Raw genomic sequence first — 21,792 nt, forward strand, 5'->3', positions numbered from 1 at the left:
TGTCAAGGTGGTTCAAAGGCCAAAACACCCTGTTCATAGTTTCCCCTCTTGGTAGAAAAAGAAGCATTAAGTGCAGATGGAGAAAACAAAACCCCACACTCGTACTCTCTTCCTTTCACCTCCCTCGCCCCTGGGGTGGAGTCATTTTGGAAGTGGTAAACTGAAATAGAGGCTGCTGCTTCTGGGATCCTGCCAGCCAGTCCCAGGCAGCAGGTCTCTTGGCAGCTGGGGTACTGTCAACAGCCTCTCTGGATAAGTAAAGACAGACTCCACACCTTTACTCTTTTCCTTTTGTCCTAAATTCTCCAAACAATTCTTTTGTCTCTATACCTGAATCTCACTTATAGCACAATTGTTTGTATTTTACTTTTCTTTATAAGAAGATCCTCCCAGGAAGAATGGTGACAGCTGTGTTTACTGTGTGATCATCTGGGCCTGGCACCTTTCTAAGCCATTTCATGTACTAACTCATGAACAACAATCCCACAAGGTTGGTACTATTATTGTCCTCATATTATATAGGAGAAAATGAAGGCATAAGGGATTAAGAAATTTGCCCTCTGTCACAGCTAAGAATTAGCAGATCCAGGATTGACTGTGGAGGTGTTGGACTTCACCACTATACTATTCTGTCTGTGATTAAAAAGAGTGGTCTATTAATTTGATCCTGCATGTTCATACTGGAGGAACTAAAGTGAAAACTGTTTAGACCTACATCAGTACCAGTGATGTGTGCCTCGCCAACTGAGACCTCCTTTACAGTTAATCTTCGGGTACTTTAAGAGTTTCTCCTAGTAAGTTTTCCGTGGTGCACCCTCAGGAGAATTTCAGGGAGCCTTAGAAAACACTAGTTTGTAAGTCAAGGCCCTGGATCACTTGCCTCCTGGTGACAGAATTCCCTTCTTAATAATCTAGACTGTGTGTCAGCCAAAAATATGCTTAGGCCTGGGAGGTAGGGAAAGTCACAGAGACCAGGAGACACTAGACAAGAAGAAATGGGACTGTGGTCCAGGTGGGTCCTTAGGAAGAATGGAGAGTAGGTTTACATTGGGTAGAAATGTTATTAAATAGGGAAAGAAACAGTATTGTACGTATCCTATTCTTAAGGAGCTCTAGAATTCTACACTGAGCTGCCAGATGATGATTGTGAGTTTGTTTTTGTTGTATTTATTTGTTTTTGTTCATGAGTAATCCATAACATTGCCTTCATGTATTCTGAAAATGATTGGGAACTGAGTCCTAGTCGTGTTCTCTTTACCCATCATGAGTGGGGAGAGTTGGGGAAGCCTGACTCATAAGAAGCCTTGCCAAGAAGAAAGTCGAGTTAATGTGTAATAATTTTGCTACAGGCAGATTGATAAAACAACAACAACAACAACAATAAGATCTAGATATCCTAACTGTAGACATTCTAGGTGACCTTCAAAGGAGTCTAGTGGGCGATTTAGGACTAGCTGCTCATTTGCTAACATATGTCTAAGGAATATGTTCTATGGTGGCTTCTTCTTGGCAGGAACTCCAATCTCCTTCCTTCTCTTGAACACTGGGATGTGTTTGCATTGCTTGTCTTGTGATGGTGACCATATAAAGCAGAGGCCAGTGCTTTAGCCTCCGTGTTGCAGCCGCTTATCCCTCCTAAAAAGCTGGGAGCTTTTGTGATGTGAGAAGATGATCCTGGCTCATCGGCTGGAGCCAGACATGTTAGACTAGAATGGAGACAAAAGGAACATCTAGAGTCTATTCCATGTGAATGTTTGAGGGTTGAGGGTCTGGGGCTAACTAGAGAAAGAAATGTGCCTAATATCCCTGGCTTAGAATCTGGACTGCCTTCATGGTTAGCCCCTTTGGAACAAGCTTTTGGTTGGCCTGGACTCCAGAGGCTGCCAAGCCCAAAAGCCTGGGGCTGCTTCTTCTGGAGAGAAAGCAGAAGATAGAAATAGTGGGAGGAGGTGAGGTATAGTGACCCACTGCTGCTGAACTACTTCATTTCTTTTTTTTTTTTTGAGACAAAGTCTCACTCTGTCGCCCAGGCTGGAGTGCAATGGAATGACCTCGGCTCACTGCAACCTCTACTTCCCGGGTTCAAGTGATTCTCCTGTTTCAGCCTTCCGAGTAGCTGGGATTACAGGCATGCACCACCACGCCTGGCTAATTTTTTGTATTTTTAGGAGAGACGGGGTTTCACCATGTTGGCCAGGCTGCTCTCAACCTCCTGATCTCAAGTGATCCACCCACCTCAGCCTCCCAAAGTGCTGGGATTACAGGTGTGAGCCACCACACCCTGCCCAAACTACTTCATTTCATAGAGGTGCTAATGCTTAATGGGGGAAAATGTTTTTCATGCTTTGATGTATAGAAAGGGTCTGGCTTGGGCTTCTAGCTGTCTGGCAAGATGAAGTCTCCAGGATATCTGTGTGTTGTCCTTACTAAGCCTATGCCTAAGAATCTTTCTGCTGAAATGAAGCCTAGCAAAGAATAATTCTCAACAAATATTTGCTGAGCAATAAATAAATAAATAAGTGAAATAGACCTTACAAACTATGGCAAAGCCAAACAGGTTGGATTTTACCCATCCTTTTTGGCCTCTTCTCTCTCTTCTCTTCATTATCTTTCTCCATTCTCTACCTTTTCTCTTCTTTCTCTACTTGTTTTTACTCCTAGGTGAGTCCCTGTTTTCCCTCATTCTACCCACTCCCTTTCTCTCTACAATTAGGCACTGAGGACCTGACATGTGAAAGCCACTTTAACTTAGGTTACCCTTTGAAGCTCCAGCTTCCCAAACAGGTCAGAGTCTTTGCTCCCAGGGTAATAGGGGCTAATTTCCTAAATTTGACTTTCTCATTGTTTACTCTGGACTTAGGCAGCTTGATGGTTGTCCTCTTATCAAGTATTGGAAACCATGTGGCCTGAGTTCCTGCCTGGGTGCTGGATGCACTTGGGCAAATGCTAAGCTTTTGTACTAGTTTCCCCACCTAGGAACTGCAGGATTAGACAAAATGACCTGTGGTCTCTTCCAGCTCTAAGCTTCTTTCACCTTATGAGCTGGATCCACTGATATACAGCATTTATAATTATACATTAGCATTTTGAATACATTGAGAGTTAAAATATATTCATGGGACTTTGACATAGTCCAAACAGTTGACCACAGATCAACTGCGAGTGTGTGTGAGTGTGTGTGTAATTCTTTGCCCCCCATATTGAAAAAGCATGAAATAATCATTTTATATTAGTGCAATTATTTTCTTTCTAACCTTCCTTGAAAAGTATGCTGCTGAAGAAGATCTCAAGTAAAACACATTTTCTAGTAAGTTGGGGAGGGTAGCGAAATTTGAGGGAAGGTAGATGCTTGCCCCTCTTAGTGACCAGCCGTAAAGCCTAGAATTCATATTGCTAGAAACACTCCTAGTATTAAGGCATTGTACTCCTACAAGGCTTGGTTAAGCTGCCAGTGTTATTCCAGAACTCTTCTTAAATCCATAAGAGAAGTTAGGTCACAAGGCAAGCAAGCTGCTGCCCCCAAATTGGAGAGACAGACAGACAGACAGGCAGTTACAGGGACTCACAACATACTAGAGCAGAAACCTCTGAGGGAATCATTGCTACCTCTGCAGGGTAGAAAAATTCAAACTATAGTTAATGAATTGTCAAAGGCTCAGTGTGGACAAATCTGAGAGTACAAACTCAGTAATCCAGTTACATTGGGTATGGGGTGCCATGCTTTTGTGAGTTTTATTTCCAGCAGCTCAACCGGCTTCTCACAGTATATAGCAGAGAAAAATTCCCATGGGCTTCTGGCAGGAGGAGGGGAAAAGGAACCTTTTTGAAATATACCAGAGCACTCTGTTCCTCTTAATAAAATCTGTCCTCCGGAGAAACTAGTTAACCAGAGCCTAATCTACCGAGGTTTTATCAGAGCCTAATTGACCTTAGGGAAGGAAAGTGCTCAACTCCATCTAGCTCTATCTTTCCACATGGGAGCAGAACAATACCCAACTCCAGCCCACTCTAGCTATCCTGTCCCACCTAAGAAGGGGAAAAAACATCCTGAGAATCACTTGGAATATTCACATTCCAGAGGCATAGGTTCACTAAAAGACAGGGACCAAATCATAGGACGATATAGTACATTTCTCTTCCCCCCATACTTCACCATTACATTACTAAAGTGCTATTTACAGGAGTTGCTCTTACCCACTACATCATGTCTGGCTATTGAGAAAAAATTATAAAGCATGCCAAAAGGTGAACAACACAATATCTACAGAGCAAGCATCAGTTCCAGACACGGCAGGGATATGGGAATTATCAGATAAATAATTTAAAGCAACTGTGATTAATGTGCTAAGGGCTGTAAATGGATAAAGTGGGCAACATGTCAGAACAGATGGGCGATGTAAGCAGGAAGATGGAGATCCTAAGAGAGAACCAATAATAAATGCTGGAGATAAAAAACACTGTAATGGAAATGAAGAATGCCTTTGATGAGCTTATCAGTAGATTGGACACAGCTGAGGGAAGAGTTTCTGCGCTTGAGAATATCTCAATGTAAACCTCCAAAACTGGAAAACAAAAGGAACAAAGACTGAAAAAAACAGAACAGAATATTCACAGACTGTGAGAGAACTACAAAAGGTGTAACATACAGGCAATAGGAATACCAGAAGGAGAAGAGAAAAAGGAACAGGATAAATATTTGAAACAATAATAACAACTGAGAATTTTACCAAAAAAATTGTTAGACACAAAAGCTCAGAGAACACCAAGCAGGATAAATGCCAAAAACAACAACAAAAACAACAAAACAAACAAAAAACCCTATGCCTAGGCATATTATTTTCCAATTACAGAAAACCAAAGATAAAGAAAAAGTCCTGAAAGAAGCCAGAGGAAAAGAACACCTTACCTATAGAGGAGCAAAGAGAAGGATTACCTCTGATTTCTCAGAAACCATACAAGCAAGAAGAGACTGGAGTGAAAGCCTCCCATCAACAAGAATTCTGTACCTTATGAAACTGTCCTTCAAAAGTGAAGGAGAAATAAATACTTTCTTAGATAAGCAAAAATTGAGGGAATTTGTTACTGGTAGACCTGCATTGCACTAGATGTTAAAAGTAATTTCTTGCTGGGTGTGGTGGCTCATGCCTGTAATCCCAGCATTTTGGGAGGCTGACGCAGGTGGATCACCTGAGATCAGGAGTTCGAGACCAGCCTGATCAATATGGAGAAACCCCCTCTCTGCTAAAAATACAAAAATTAGCCAGGTGTGGTGGTGCATGCCTGTAATCCCAGCTACTCAGGAGGCTGAGACAGGAGAATCGCTTGAACCCAGGAGGCAGAGGTTGTGGTAAGCCGAGATCGCACCATTGCACTCCAGCCTGGGCAACAGAGCAAGACTCCGTCTCAAAAAAAAAAAAAAAAAAAAAAGTAGTTTCTTAGAAGAGAAGAAAAATGATATAGGCCAGAAACTCTGATTTACATAAAGAAAAGAAGAACACTGAAGAAGGAATAAGTGAAGGTAAAATAAAAACTTTTATTTTTTTATTGTTAATTAACCCAGGAGATAATTGTTCAAAATACTAATAGCTACAATGTATGCTAATGCATCTATCTTTATATCTATATACATATGTATAAGCTTATATATGCTTATATATAAGTAAAATGAATGACAGCAATCATACTAGGGACAGGTGGAAGGAATTAGGATCATTTTGTTATTATAAAGTATTCACACTACCCATGAAGTGGTATAGTGTTATTTTGAAGTGGATTTCGATTAGTTGTAAACATACTTGGTATACTCTAGGGCAAACACTAAAAAAATAAAAAAGGAAGTATAACTAATATTCTAAGAAAAGAGAGAAAATGGAATAATACAAGATGCTAATTAAAACCACAAAAGGTGGAAAAAGAGTAGAAGAAAAAATAGGAGCAAAGAATAAGGGCATGGGCGGATCACAAGGTCAAGAGATCGAAACCATCCTGGCTAACATGGTGAAACCCTGTCTCTACTTAAAATACAAAACAAAACAAAAAAAATTAGCCGGGTGTGGTGGCGGGCGCCTGTAGTCCCAGCTACTCAGGAGGCTGAGGCAGGAGAATGGCGTGAACCCGAGAGGCGGAGCTTGCAGTGAGCAGAGATCGCGCCACTGCACTCCAGCCTGGGCGACAGAGTGAGACACTGTCTCAAAAAAAAAAAAAAAAAAAAAAAAGAATAAGGGCAGCAAATAGAAAACAGTAACAAATATGATTGATGTTACTCTAACTATATGAATAATCACTTTGAACATCAATGGTCTAAATGTACCAATCAACAGACAGAGATTGTCAGGGTGGATAGAAAAATAAGACCCAACTATATGTTGTCTATAAGAAACCCACTTTAAATATAATGACACATATAGATTAAAAGTAAATGAGTGGTGAAAGATTTACCATGAAAACACTAACCAAAAGAAAGCAGGAGTAGCTATATATTATAATTCTAGACAGAGCAGACTACAAAACAAAGAAAGTTGTTAGGGATAAAGAAGGGTATTACATAATGATAAAGAGGTCAGTTCCCCAAGAAGACATAACGATCCTTATGTACCCAACAACACAGCCTCAAAATATGCGAGGCAAAACCTGATAAAGCTGCAAGAAGAAACAGATGAGTCCACTTTATAGTTGAAGACTTCAACATCCCTCTATCAGAAATGGACAGCTCCAGAAAGCAGAAAATCAGTAGGAATATAGTTGAACTTAAAAATACAATTAATTGGCCAGGCACGATGGCTCACGCCTATAATCCCAGCACTTTGGGAGGCTGAGGCGGGCGGATCACAAGGTCGGGAGTTCGAGACCAGCCTGGCCAACATGATGAAACCCCATCTCTACTAAAAATACAAAAACTAGCTGGGCGTGGTGGTGCGTGCCTGTAATCCCAGCTATTGGGGAGACTGAGGTAGGAGAATGACTTGAACCTAGGAGGCGGAGGTTGTAGTGAGCTGAGATTGTGCCACTGCACTCCAGCCTGGGTGACAGAGGAAGATTCCGTCTCAAAAAAAAAAAAAAAAAATACAATTAATTAATTGGATACAATTGACGTCTACTGACTACTTCGTCTAACAGCAAAATACACATTTTTAACAAGCTCACATGGGACCTTCACTAAGATAGACTACAGTCTAAGCCATAAAACCAACCTTAACAAAAGTGAAAGAATAGAAATCATACAATGCATGCTTTCAGACCATGGTAGCATTCAACTATAAATCAATAACAGACAACTGGAAAATTTCTGAACATGTGGAGATTAAACAACATAACTAACACATGGTTCAAAAGAAGAAATCGCAACATAAATTAAAAAAATGCTTTGAACAAAAGGAAGAGAACATCAAAATTTGTGGGATGTAGCAAAAACAGTTTCTCAGAAGAAAATTTACAGCATTGAATGTATATATTAAAAAAGAAGAAAGATCTAGAATCAATTATATAAGCTTACATCTTAGGAAGCTAGAAAAAGAAGAGCAAATTAAATCCAAAGTAAGCAGAAGAAAAGAAAAAATAAAAATTAGAGAAGAAATCAATGAAGTAGAAAACAGAAAATCAATAGAGAAAATCAATGAAACCAAAAGCTGGTTCTTAGAAAAGATTAATAAAAGTGATAAGCCTCTAGCCAGGCTAGAAAAAAACAGAGGGACACAAATTACTTAATATCAGAAATGAAAAAAGGTACTTCACTACAGATCCTATGGACATTAAAAGAATAATGAAGAAATACTTTAAACAACTCTATTTTCACAACTTGATAGCATATTTGAAATGGACCAATTCCTTAAAAGACACAATCTACCAAAACACACACAAAGAGAAATAGATAATCTGAACACGCTTATGTCTATTAAAGAAACTGAATAGGCTGGGCGCGGTGGCTCATGCCTGTTATCCCAGCACTTTGGGAGGCCGAGGCAGGTGGATCACCTGAGGTCAGGAGTTCAAGACCAGCCTGGCCAACATAGTGAAATCTGGTGTCTACTGAAAATACAAAAAATTAGCCTGGCGTGGTGGCAGGCGCCTGTAATCCCAGCTACTTGGGAAGCTGGGGCAAGAGAATTGCTTGAACCCGGGAGGTGGAGGTTGCAGTGAGCCGAGATCGCGTCATTGCACTCCAGCCTGGGCGACAGAGTGAGAGACTCTGTCTCAAAAAAAAAAAAAAAAAAAAAAAGACATAAATTGAATACATAATTAATAACCTTCTAAAATGGAAATATGAGGCTCAGATATATTCACTGGTAAATTTTACCAAACATTCAAGAAAAATATAACGGTTTTTTAAGAATCTCTTTCAGAAGATGGAAGCATAGGGAACTTCCTAACTCGTTCTATCAGTCAGCATCACCCTAATACAAAACAAAACAAAGACATTATAAGAAAAGAAAACTATAGACCAATAACTTTCATAAAGATAGATGTAAATGTCCTCCACAACATATTAGTGAATAGAATCTAGCAACATAAAAAAAGAATTATACATCATGGTCAAATAGGATCTATCCAAGGTACGCAAGTGTAGCTCAACATTTTCAAATCAATTAATGTAATCAACCACATCAGCAGGCTAAAGAAGAAGAATCACATGGTTGTATCAACAGATACAGGAAAAGCATTTGAGAAAATCCACCACTTATTCATAATAAAAACTCTCAGTAAACTAGGAATAGAGAAGAACTTCCTAAACTTGATAAAGAGCATCTATAGAAAACCTATAGCTAACATCATACTTCAAGGTGAAAAATGAGAAGCTTTCCAACTAAGATCAGGAAGAAGGTAAAAATGTCTCCTCTCACAACTTTCCTTTCCTTCCTTCCTTCCTTCCTCCCTCCCTCCCTCTCTCTTGTTCTCTTTCTTTCTTTTTCTTTCTTTCTTTCTTTCTTTCTTTCTTTCTTTCTTTCTTTCTTTCTTTCTTTCTTTCTTTCTTTCTTTCTTTCTGTCTCTCTCTCTCTCTCTCTTTCTTTATTTCTTTCTTTCTTGACAGGGTCTCACTCTGTTGCTCAGGCTGGAGTGCAGTGGTGCGATCGTGTCTCACTGTGACCTCCGCCTCCCAGGTTCAAGCGATTCTCCTGCCTCAGCCTCCCGTGTAGCTGGGACTACAGGCACGTACCACCACACCCAGCTAGTTTTTGTATTTTTAGTACAGGCAGGTTTTTGCCATTTGGCCAGGCTGGTCTTGAACTCCTGGCCTCAAGCAATCTGCCTGCATCGGCCTCCCAAAGTGCTGGGATTACAGGCGTGAGCCACTGTACCCAGTTCCACAACCTCTTTTCAATATTATACTCAAAGTTCTAGTTAATGCAATAAGACAAGAATAGGAAGTAAAAAGAATGCTGATTGGGAAGGAAGAAATAAAACAGTCTGTTTTCAGATCACATGGCTATGTATAAAATCTGAAAGAATAGACAAAAATAGCTCTGAAACTAAGAAGCAATTATAGCAAGATTTCAGGATACAGGCTAATATACAAAAGTTGATGATTTTTCTATATACTAGCAATGAGCAAATAGAATTTGAAATTAAAAATACAATACAATTTACATTAGCACCCCCCAAAATTAAATACTTAGGTACAAATGTAACAAAATGTGATACAAGAGCTATATGAAAAGATCTATAAAAGTGTGATGAAAAACATCAAAGAACTACATAAATGGAGATCTTCATACGGTAAGGGTAAGAGCAAAATAAAAATTATAAAAAATAAATAAATGGATATTGCATGTTCATGGCTAAGAAGATTTAAAATTGTTAAGATATCAGTTCTTCAAAATTTGATCTATAGATTCAATATAGTCCCTATCAAAATACCAGAAACTTATCTTGTAGATATCAACAAACTGATTCCACAGTTTATATGGAGAGGCAAAAGACACAGAATAGTCAACAAGATAGTGGAGAACAAAGTTGGGTGACTGACACTACTCAACTTTAAGACTTACTATAAAGCTACAGTAATCAAGATAGTGTGATATTGGCAAAATAATAGACAAGTAAGTCAATGCAACAGAATGGACAGCCAAGAAATAGACCCACATAATCAACTGATATTTGACAAAAGAGTAAAAGCAATACAATAAAGAAGAGGTAATTGTTTCACCAAATGGTGCTGAAACAACTGGACATCTACATGCAAAAAAATAAACCTAGACACAGACCTTATACCTTTCACAAAATTGACTCAAAACTGATCACAGACCTAAATGTAAAACCTAAAATTAGGCCGGGCAAGGCAGCTCGTACCTGTAATCCCAGCACTTTGGGAGGCTAGGGTGGGAGGATCGCTTGAGTCCCGGAGTTCAAGACCAGCCTAGGCAACATGGTGAAACCTCATCTCTAAAAAAAATACAAAAAATTACCTAGGCATTGTGGCATGTGCCTGTAGTCCCAGGTACTCAAGAGGCTGAAGTGGAAGGATCACTTGAGCCCAGGAGGTCCAGGCTGCAGTGAGCCGTGATTATGTCACTGCACTCCAGCCTGGATGAGACAGAGTGAATTCTAAAATTATATAAGAATTCCAGGAGATGCTCTTTCCCTAAGTGGCCTCAGCTAATCTGTGAAAATGGTTCGCTATTCACTTGACCCAGAGAGCCCCACAAAATCATGCAAATCAAGAGGTTCAAGTCTTCATGTTCACTTTACGAACACTTGTGAAACTGCCCAGGCCATCAGGGTAGGCATATATGAAAAGCCATAAAGTATCTGAAAGATGTCACTTTACAGAAACAGTGTGTACCATTCTGACGTTACAATGGTGGAGTTGGCAAGTGTGCCCAGGTCAAGCAGTGGGGCTGGACACAAGGTCGGTGGCCCAAAAAGAGTGCTGAATTTTTGCTGCACATGCTTAAAAATGCAGAGTAATGCTGAACTTATGGGTTTCGATGTAGATTATCTGGTCATTGAGCATATCCACATGAACAAAGCACATAAGATGTGCCGCTGGACCTACAGAGCTCATGGTTGGATTAACCCATACATGAGCTCTCCCTGCCACACTAAGATGATCCTTACTGAAAAGGAACAAAATGTTCCTAAACCAGAAGAGGAGATTGCCCAGAAGAAAAAGATATCCCAGAAGAAACTGAAGAAACACAAACTTATGGCACGAGAGTAAATTCAGCATTAAAATAAATGCAATTAAAAGTAAAAGAAAAAAAAAAGAATTCCAGGAGATAACAGGAGCAAAATTGAGATGACCTTGGGTTTGGTGATGACTTTTAGATACTGAAATAATAATCCATGGAAGAAAAAATTGATAACCTAGATTTCATTAAAATCAAAAACTTCTCTGTGAAGGACACTGCCAAAAGAATAACAAGATAAGCCCCAACCTAGAAGAAAATATTTGTAAAAGACGTATCTAATAAAAGACTATTGCCAAAATATGCAAAGAACTCCTAAAACTCAACAGTAAGAAAACAAACAATGATTTTTAAATGGGCCAAAGATCTTTATCGATAGCTCACAAAGAAAATTTGCAGATGACTAATAAGCCCATGAAAAGATGCACCACATCATATGCCATCAGAAAAACACAAACTAAAATAACCACGAGATACCACAGTGCATTGATTAGGAAGGCTAAAATCCAGAACACTGACAATACCAAACGCTGGTGAGGATAATGAACAACAGGAACTCTCATTCACTTCTGGTGGAAATGCAAAATGGTACAGCCACTTTTGAAGACAGTTTGGTGGTTTCTTTTTTTTTTTTTTTTGAGACAGAGTCCTACCCTGTCACCCAGGTTGGAGTGCAATGGCGCAATCTTGGCTCACTGCAACCTCTGCCTCCCAGGTTCAAACGATTCTCCTGCCTCAGCCTCCCAAGTAGCTGGGATTACAGGCACCCACTACCATGCCCAGCTAATTTTTGTATTTTTAGTAGAGACAGGGATTCACCATATTGTTCAGGCTGGTCTCAAACTCCTGACCTCGTGATCCGCCCGCCTCGGCCTCCCAAAGTGCTGGGATTACAGGTGTGAGCCAACGTGCCCGGTCATTTTGGTAGATTCTTACAAAACTAAACATAGCCTTACCATAGATCCAGCAATTGTGCTCCTTGATATTTACCCAAAGGAACTGAAAACTTATGTTTACACAAAAAGCTGCACACAGATGTTTATAATGGTTTTATTCATAATTGGCAAAGCTGGGAAGCAATCAAGATGTCTTTGCATAGGTGAATGGATAAATAAACCTTGGTATATTCATGTAATGGAATATTAATCAGTGCTAAAAAGAAATGAGCTATTACGTCATGAAAAGACATGGAGGAAATGTAAATGCATATTAATAGACAATTTGAAAAAGCTACATACAGTCAATTCCAACTATATGACATTCTGGAAAAGGCAAAACTATGGAGACAGTAAAAAGATCAGTGGTTGCTAGGGATTAGGATAAGGGTGGAAAGAATAAAGGGAGCTCAGAGGATTTTTAGGGCAATGAAGGTATTCTGCGTGATACTTTAATGATGGATACATGTCATTATACCTTTGTCCAATTCCACAGAATGTACAATATCAAGAGTGAAACTTATGGTAAACTATGGACTTTGGGCATTGATGACCTGTCAGTGTAGGCTATCAATTGTAACAAATGTACCACTGTAGTGGGAGATGTTGGTAACGGGGGAGGCAATTTATTGTCAGTGGGGCGGGGGGGCAGAAGATATTAATAGGTGACGTATTTCTGCAATTTTCCTCTCAATTTTATTGGGAACTGAAAGCTGCTCTAGAAAACTAAAGTCTTTACATGAAATGTTTTTTTCCACAGAGAGAAAGAACCCAATAAGCCATTAACCCCATTGGCTTGAGATGAATAAATTTATTGGAGTGAATTCAATGAACACCTCTTTAGGGACCTACGGTTCACAAAGCTCTGTTCTGGGTGTTGAGACATTTGGATGAATAAGGCACGTTGCCCTTAGGTCCACAGTCCAGAAGGGAAGACACAGGCACCTCACCAATTTTAACAAAGTCCTAGAAGTAATGTGGAGGGAAGAATTTGGAAAGGGAGCTCAACAAAGAAGGTGACACTTAGTTGGGCTTTGAGAAATAAGAAAGAATAAGCAGATATTCTGTAGGCAGAAGGAATGATGCAGGGAGTGCAAGAAGAAAGAAGTATTTTACCCAAATGGAAGAGCACGACAGCAGGGGAGAGAGAAGGAATCTTTATGATGTATTGTGAGGATTACTAATATTCCAGTGTGATTAGAGCCAAGATTACGTGAGCTTGAGAGGAAAGGTCAGGGGTGGGGAACCAAGGACCAACAGTGACCATAATTGTTTTGGTATAATAATAGCTATGTTAGTACATGTCTTTGTGATTTGTTGGGAGAGCTCTGTAAGAATAGATTGGAAGGCCAAGTGTGGTGGCTCATGCCTGTAATCCCAACACTTGGGAGGCCTGGGTGGGAGGATCTCTTGAGTCCAGGAGTTCAAGACCAGCATAGGCAACATGGTGAGACTTTGTCTCAACTTAAAAAAAAATTAGCCAAGCATGGTGGTGTGTGCCTGTAGTCCCAGCTACTAGGGAGGCCGAGTGGCAGAATTGCTTGAGCCCAGGATTAAACTTAGTTTACCTAGTAGGCCTACTGTTTCCAATCTTTACTGCTTTGTTTATTTTGGTGAAGTACAAAGGCCTTATTATTTCAATGAACTATAGCTTTAAATGTGATCTCATTATATGGTCCAAGAGAAAAGCAGGAAATTCAGAAAAAGGAATAAATGACAACGGGAAATAGACTCATTCGTATGGAAAAACTCTAAAACGAGCACAATGCTAGCCCTGTGTTATAAATGAACAAGAAGTCTAAAGAAGGCAAGTGTAATAATGATTTCAGCTGACATTTGGAATTACCCTCAGTCTTTGCAGTGTAAATGGCAGAATACACCACTTCTGAATTTTACTGCTAACCATAGGGAAGGAGAATACACAATTTCTCCAGAGCCGGGGTTCTTAGCCTTTTGTGGGTAGTCACTGTTCCTCATTGAGGAGGTCAAGAAAGTTGTGGACTCCTTCCTCAGAAAAATGAATGCAAACATGCTCACACACCATATATACGGTATTACATACAATTGTAGGGGTTCTAGAGAGACCTATCTTTTTAATCTTTTTACCTCCAATGCAAGACACATAGTGGATGCTCAAGAAGTATTTATTTAGTGATTGAGTAAATAAATGAACAAGGCATTATGCTTATACAATCATGGTCAAAATGCAAACATCTCCAATAGTAGGTAAAGTATTAGCACCCATTAATATGAATTCATTTATCATAGTGCTTCTAAACCCTAGCTGCATATTACAGTCTTCTATGGAAAGGAGGGAGCTTTAAATAATGTATGTGTGGCTGGACGTGGTGGCTCATGCCAGTAATCTCAGAACTTTGGGAGGCTGAGGCGGGTGAATCAGCTGAGGTCAGGAGTTCGAGACCAGTCTGACCCATGTGGTGAAACCCCATCTCTACTAAAAATACAAAAATTAGGCAGTCATGGTGGTGCGTGCCTGTAATTCCAGCTACTTAGGAGCCTGAGGCAGGAGAATTGCTTGAACCCGGGAGGCAGATGATGCAGTGAGCCAAGATCGCACCATTGCACTCCAACCTGGGCAATAGAGTAAGACTCCATCTCAAAAAAATATATCTATATATATATGTGTGTGTGTGTGTGTGTGTGTGTGTACATGCATGCACACACAGTTTTTTTGTTTTTGTTTTTGTTTTTTATAGAGATATAGTCTTGCTATATTGCCCAGGTTAGTCTTGAACTCCTGGTCTCAAGTGATCCTCCTGCCTCAGATTCCCAAAGTGGTGAGATTATAGCCACAGCTCCCAGTCAATACAAATATATTTTTTTATGAGCCCAGGGTCTCAGTGTGTTACACAGCTTGGTCTCAAACTCCTGGGCTCAGGTGATCCTCCTGCCTCAGTCTCCCAAGTAGCTGGGATTATAGGCACATGCCATTATGCCCAGCTCCAGTTTTGAAAAATACTGATGGCTGGGCCCCACCCCAGAACAACTGAATGAAAATCTAAGAGGTGAGGCCTGGACATGAGTATTGTTTAAAAGCTCTTCAGATTATTCCATTGTGCATACAGGGCTGAAATCAATGTAGTAGGTTAAAAGCTGTGACATTTAGTAGAGACAAAGAGTATGGGAGCTTTCAGGTAGCTGAACATGTGGAGGTTTCTGGAGGGTGGCACACCCAGAGAGGACATAGAAGATCCATGCCTGTTCCCCCATACCCTTGCCCTACCTGTCTCTTCATCTTCATCCTTTGCTATATAATTTATAACGAACTGGTAAACATAAAAAAAAGAGAAAGAATATGAAGGCATAGGTATAATAACTAAGTTTCCGTGGAGAAAATCAGGAACCCTAATAAAAATGACCATTTCGTCCAATTACATAGTACATTACATATCACTATCATATGCATGGTCTCATTCTGACACCAAAGATACCCTTATCAGTTAAGCCAAGCAAGTGTTGACTTGCCTTAGATCAAGCCCAAGTCTATTAATGCAAACTCAGATATTCAGAGTTGAGTAGGTTGTTCTTATGATTTTGCCAAAGTGCCTCTTAAAGGATAAGAACAGGGATTCCCGGCCGGGTGCAGTGGCTCACACCTGTAATCTCAGCACTTTGGGAGGCCGAGCGGGGCGGATCATGAGGTCAGGAGTTCAAGACCAGCCTGGCCAACATGGTGAAAACCCATCTCTACTAAAAATACAAAAATTAGCTGGGCATGGTGGTATGTGCCTATAATCCCAGCTACTTGGGAGGCTGAGGCAGGAGAATTGCTTGAACCAGGACCCGGGAGGCGGAGGGTGCAGTGAGCTGAGATCGCACCACTGCATTCCGGCCTGGGCTATAGAGTGAGACTCCGTTTCAGAAAACAAAACAAAACTAAACAACAACAACAACAACAAAAACCCAGCGATTCCCACCTTGTGAGGGCCCAATGGGGGTCTGGGAATCTGTTGTTTTACAAGCACTGCTGGTGATTCCATTGCAAGGCCAGGTCTAAAGACAGCAGCTCTACACTGGGGCTGGGATGGTGGAAGGGGGATGCATGTCAGTCAGAATTACCTGGGGAGGTTTTTCAAAATGCACATGCATCCTGGATCTAGGGAATCAGAATGCAGTGGTGTTGAGGTGACTATATAGAAAATGCCTGCTTCTGGTGCCACTTTCATCTCAGCTGAACCAACACATGAGGAGCTTCCTGGGAGCCCAGCCAGGTTCCTCTGTGGCCACTGCTACAGTGGTGACCCCTGACCAGCCAGAGGCCAGCCCCAGGGCATGGAGTCCTGGGCAGAGACTGGCAGCGATGGTGGCAGGGCAGGTGATTAGATACTGAAAGTATGTAGGAGGGTGCTATGGGCAGGTGGAGATGACAAAACAAGCCTTGCTCACTGCATAGCTTTGCAGAGAAACTGGTGCAGAGAAACTGAAGCCAAGGTTAGAGGGATGAAAACAGAGCAGTTTCCAGATCACTTCTGTTTTCCCCTTACATCAGGCACACATGTCAATCCTGAAAGTCCCAGGTGCCCACTTCTGCTGTACTTGGCACATGGAAATGCTGACTGAAACCACAGTCAGGGCTGCAGAAACTATTCTCACAGGGTCCTGGCAGTAGCTCAGACAGGCGCCCTTTCTGGGCCAACAGAAATCAACTGTGGGGGTGTCTGTGCTGAAGACAGAGATGGGCTGGCAAGTTTATGCAAAGGATGCTTTCCTTGAAAAAAGGAATAGATAACTTTTAGTTAATCATTCCCCTTGAAAATAGAAAGCACTCTGTTACACATGAGTGATTATTATTCTTTCACCTTACTCTTGGTTTTGCCCTCTCTGGACAATAGATTTCTTGAGCCTATTCTGATTTGTTTGGTTGTGTGTATTGACGTGGACTCCCTTATGTGATAGTGATGCAGGGTCATGAGCCACTACTTTCACTGTCGGGTGTAGAATTCAGGATCACCTGAAACAACTCTGCTGGGGAGGATTTGGAAGCAAGAAGAGAGTCAGAGAGTCATGGTCCAAAGACTTTGAAGGCATTTTCCCAGCAATTCTTTGAAGGTTTACTCTGGGACACAGTAAGCCAGTAGCAAACACTGAGATGGAGAGAGAAAGAGAGAGAATGAGGGGGGTGTGTGTGTGTCTGTTTGTGACACCCAAGGTAGGCTCTGCTTGATATTTTATAACTACTCCCCTTTGCATCTTGGCAGCGTTTCTTTTCAACAAGAGGTGGAGCTGAATGAAGAGCTGAAACCTCCATCTTTAAAGTTTGACCTACTCAGAAAATTGTTAACACTGCTTTCCACCATTTAAACCTGAGACCAGTCCACAGGTCAATTTCTCACCTGGACTGCCCAGTGGAGAGCGGTTTTAAAGTCTTTATCCACAAGGGTGGGGTCTGCCCCCTTCTTCAGCAGCATTTGGGTGTGTTGAGGCTGATTGTGGAAAGCCGCCCAGTGGAGTGGTGTCATTCCCTGCAAAACAACAGTCAGAGAGGACAGAGATGAGCACAGGCTCCCAGGAAGAAAACTGGAGCTCACACTTTCTCCTCAGGCCTGGGGGCCATCACCAGATGCATTGGTTGTTTCCTGCTGGTTCATTCATTCATTCATTAATCCATTCATTCAATAGATGTTTATTGTGCGTCTGCTTTGTGCCAGGCAAGCAGGTGTTCAGGATACAAAAGTTAATAAGATAAATGAGATCCTTACCCTCATGGAAATTGCTCTGTGGTAAAGGAAGGCAGATATTAAATGCACAAAAACATGTCAAACAATCTTCCAGATTGATAAATACTATGAAGAATGCACATAGGATGCTGGTGAGAGAGTAACCAAGGGTGGAGGGACTGTTCTAAACAGGCCTCTGTGAGAAGAAATGGAGGAAGAGGACAGCCAACACCAAGCACAGAGGCAGAGAGTAAGTTAAAGAGGCCCCTGTGACTGGAGTGCAATCCCCCACCACCAGGGCAGGGGTGCTGTCTGTTTTCCTCTATCTCTAATGCCTAGGCTAAAGGCTGGAGAAATAGCTATTGAATGAATGAATGAGGTAGGAGGGGAAGACAGCAATGTGAAGTGAGGTTGGAGAGGGAGGCAGGAGCTGATCCTGGGAGGGTGGGATGGGGGATAACTGTCTCTGCATAACACATTTGGATTTTATTCTAATTCAGTGGAGAGACAATGAATTAGATTTTAAGCAGGTATTGGCATGATCAGATGTACACTGTTTAGAAGAAATCACTGTGGCAGCTTGGAGAACAGAGCTGGATGAATGAATGGTGAATCCCAGCTTCTTTCAGAGTTCAGGGTCATATGGATTAGGTATAATTTAACATTAAGTGAGCTTATGCTGAGAAATGGTGGCCAAAAAGAGCCAGCATTATCTGAGAGTATATATGATGAAAAGATTGGCTCTTCTCCTTGCTCACTCATCTCAATTCCATGAAATGTATCTAGAATGAATTGAAATGAAGATGCCTCATAAAGGGGGCAAAGGGCATGGGCAGCTTTGAAGACTCCCTATAGTTAACTCTGCTGATAGTATAAAGCTAGGAGACAACACCTTGGCTTTCTCTGTTCCTTCCAGGGTGAGCTGCATGGAGAAGATGGGCCTCAGCCTAGACAGGAGCACATTAATAATAGCCCAGAGCTAATATTTATTGATCTAGAGACCTTTATGAGTTCTTTTATCTATTGTCTCACTTAATCCTCCAAACAGTCTTCTGGAGTAAGTACTGTGGTGATGTCTCCTACATGTTCACCAAGCTGTTTCCTCTTCCCCTAGGGCACACAGTCAAACTACATTCCCCAGCCTCCTTGCAGATAGGTGCAGTCACATGAATGAGTCCTTGCCATTGGAATGTGGACAGAGGAGATGGAAACCTTCCCCAGGCCTGGGCTAGAAAAAAAGCCCATGTGGTCCTCCACATCTTCTTTTTTTCCTCATATATCAACAGAATGCAGAGGAGGACAAGGCTCTAGAAGATGCTGGAACCATGTGATTGAAAACCCTGGGTTTCTGATCAATGAGGGAGAATAGGACCACCCTGCCAAACAGCACTGGACTATGATACGAGCAAGAAATAGGCTTTTATTGTGTCAGGCTACTGAGATTTCAAGTCATTTGCTAGAGCAGTTAGCCAGCTCTGATAGGTGCGATTGTAATTCTCATTTAACAGAAGAGGAAGCTGAGCTCTAGAGAAATTCCTGAGTTTGTGAGTAGGCATGGAACTGAATCTAGGGTTTAAGGTTTGTGGGACACTAGAATTAGAAAATCCCTTCAACCAGTTCCATATTTTAAATTCCTATATTATGGTTTGCTTTCAAGTTTCAAGTATCATATGACAGTGAACCTCCAGAGATACTCTTGAGGATATTTCAAGAAATTGGTTCCATGTGAAAAAGAATGCTGGTATAAAAGCAATGGAACTTCTTATTCTTATTCCAATAGCTGAATATTTACTTGGAAATCAGAATACCTCAGTACATTCTAATTGGTCCTCTTCATTTTTAACTGGGCACACTGGGGTTAGAAATCTAACACAAGGGAATTACATTTTAAAATTAAATTATACTTTAAAAATAATGCATGGATAGCCCGTTTCCCAGTTCTTAGTCCCATTTGCTTCATTGCAAATGAAGTGATGAAACGAAGTCATTGGCTTCATCACAAAGTGCCAAAACTTTTCAAGTTACTGGAGTGTAAGTTGCATGACAGCAGGGCCTTTATTTGCCAGTCTGAATTCCTAGATCCTAGAATGGTGCCAGGCACATTATAGATGCTGAGTAAATACTTATTAACTGAACGAATGACTTACTGTGCTCCATTGAAATTTTTTTTTTTTTTTTTTTTTGAGATGGAGTTTCGCTCTGTTGCCCAGGCTGGAGTGCAATGGCGCAATTTTGGCTCACTGCAACCTCCACCTCCCAGGTTCAAGTGATTCTCCTACCTCAGCCTCCCAAGTAGCTGAGATTACAGGTGCCCGCCACCACGCCTGCCTAATTTTTGTAGTTTTTAGTAGAGACAGGTTTCACCATGTTGGCCAGGCTGGTCTTGAGCTCCTGACCTTAGCAGCCCACCTCAGCCTCCCAAAACGCTGGGATTACAGGAGTGAGCCACCGCACCCGGCCGAATTTCTTTGTAAAAATTTGGCTTTGCTTTTTAAAATCATACACAGAAGAAAGGCAGAACATGACTTCTCCTTTATAGACAATGAGCTTGTCTGATATGATCATTGTTACCAACTCATTAGTTGAAACTTGTCAGGATTTTTGATGAGTGCTCCAAACAATCTTGTCCTTTGTACTACTGTACTATCTCACATCCAATTACTAACCAGGCCTAACCCTGCTTAGCTTCTGAGGTCAGGTTCGTTCAGGGTGGTTCTGGCCATAGACCACTGCACTGTCAAAAGTGAGGTAGATGGCAATGACTATATGCAGAAGTATGATTTAGAGATGTGGGAATTCCGTGCGAAAAAGTGGTTGTGAATTAAACTATGGTAATGCAATGTTAATTATTGTCTCCTAAATACAGTTTCAGGCTTTAAGAGTTATTCTCTTTAAACAACCACAAGAAAACCCCCCTCAAAACCCAACTCTTGCATAGTTTGGTGAAGGGGTGGGGTGGGAGGAGTGCTATCCTTTTTCATACACCTACTTGGTGCCAAGAGCTTTGTATATGCTATCTCATAGAATCTTTACAATGATCCTAAGGGGTTAGTAGTTTTAGGCCTATCTTACAGGCAAGGAAACTGAAATACAGATTAAGTAATTTGCCTAAGGCCATTGACTGAGTCCATGGTAGAGGTAGGGTTCAGTACTTGTTTCTCTGACTCTGGAGAAAAAAATGCTCTTTCCACACTTCATGGTGGTAGAATTTCATTTTGGGAATGAGCTCAGATGCTAAAAAATTCCTTTCTTTGTAATTGTAGCTGGATTCAAGGTTGTCTTACTTTCTAAAATGATGGTTCTTACTAGTGTAAGGATTGGTACCCTATATTTTTGTTTCATTTGGCATTGCCTCAAGGGTCCTCCTGAAAGTGCAGTTGGCAAACATTTATTTTTATAAGATATATACACATACATAATACGTATTCTCCCACCCAGTTCACCATCACCACAAAACTTGAGAACATCTTGAAAATAACTGGTGATCCTCTGAATGGCTCCAAATCAAGACCCAAATTACTTCATTACTTTTCTAAATACTTGTGCAATATAAATGGGTTGTGAACACTCAGTCAAGTAAAGGGAAATTTCCTGCTGCTTTTTTTTCTTTTTCTTTTTTTCATTTGGGCTGATGAGAAATAAGAATAAATCCTCTTAGAGTTAATAATGTGAAAACCAAAACTTTCAAAAGCAGCTCAAAGGCAGAGGTTGGTATTGCACACTTTATTTAGGAACATTTTCCTACAACTGCTTCCTTCTCCTTTCTTCTTCTTCTTTCTTCAACTTCTGTTGGGCCCGCAGAAATTGTAGTTGTCTTATGTTAAACTTCTGGTGACCAGTTAAGGGGCAAACATCAGGCTTAGCAATTGGTATCTGTACTAAGCAGTGACAGAAATCACGATTAAGCTGTGACGCACATAAAGGCAGATGCTGTGGCATATTCACCATGGTGTGCTCCCTGCACTGAGCCCACAGTAAGTGTTCAAAAAAAGCTTACTGGAAGAATTAATTAGTGAATTGCAGCTTATCAAAGATCACTTGGACTCATAGGGAATA

At 41.0% G+C, this 21,792-nt stretch overlaps 1 protein-coding gene and 1 pseudogene across 1 annotated transcript in view; one reads left to right on the forward strand and one right to left on the reverse strand.

Annotated features, from left to right (window-relative positions):
• The window catches only part of ANKRD55 (ankyrin repeat domain 55), a 136,640-nt gene that overhangs the window by 28,248 nt on the left and 86,600 nt on the right, over positions 1-21,792 (reverse strand). Inside the window, exon 6 of the mRNA XM_054487992.2 lies at positions 17,413-17,541. Within this exon, the coding sequence (XP_054343967.1) occupies positions 17,413-17,541 (129 nt within the window). The remainder of the gene's footprint in view (positions 1-17,412; positions 17,542-21,792) is intronic.
• Positions 10,604-11,155, forward strand: LOC129037078 (large ribosomal subunit protein uL22-like; annotated as a pseudogene).

This window comes from Pongo pygmaeus, chromosome 4 (genome assembly GCF_028885625.2).
Source record: "Pongo pygmaeus isolate AG05252 chromosome 4, NHGRI_mPonPyg2-v2.0_pri, whole genome shotgun sequence".
Classification (NCBI taxonomy): Eukaryota; Metazoa; Chordata; class Mammalia; order Primates; family Hominidae; genus Pongo; species Pongo pygmaeus.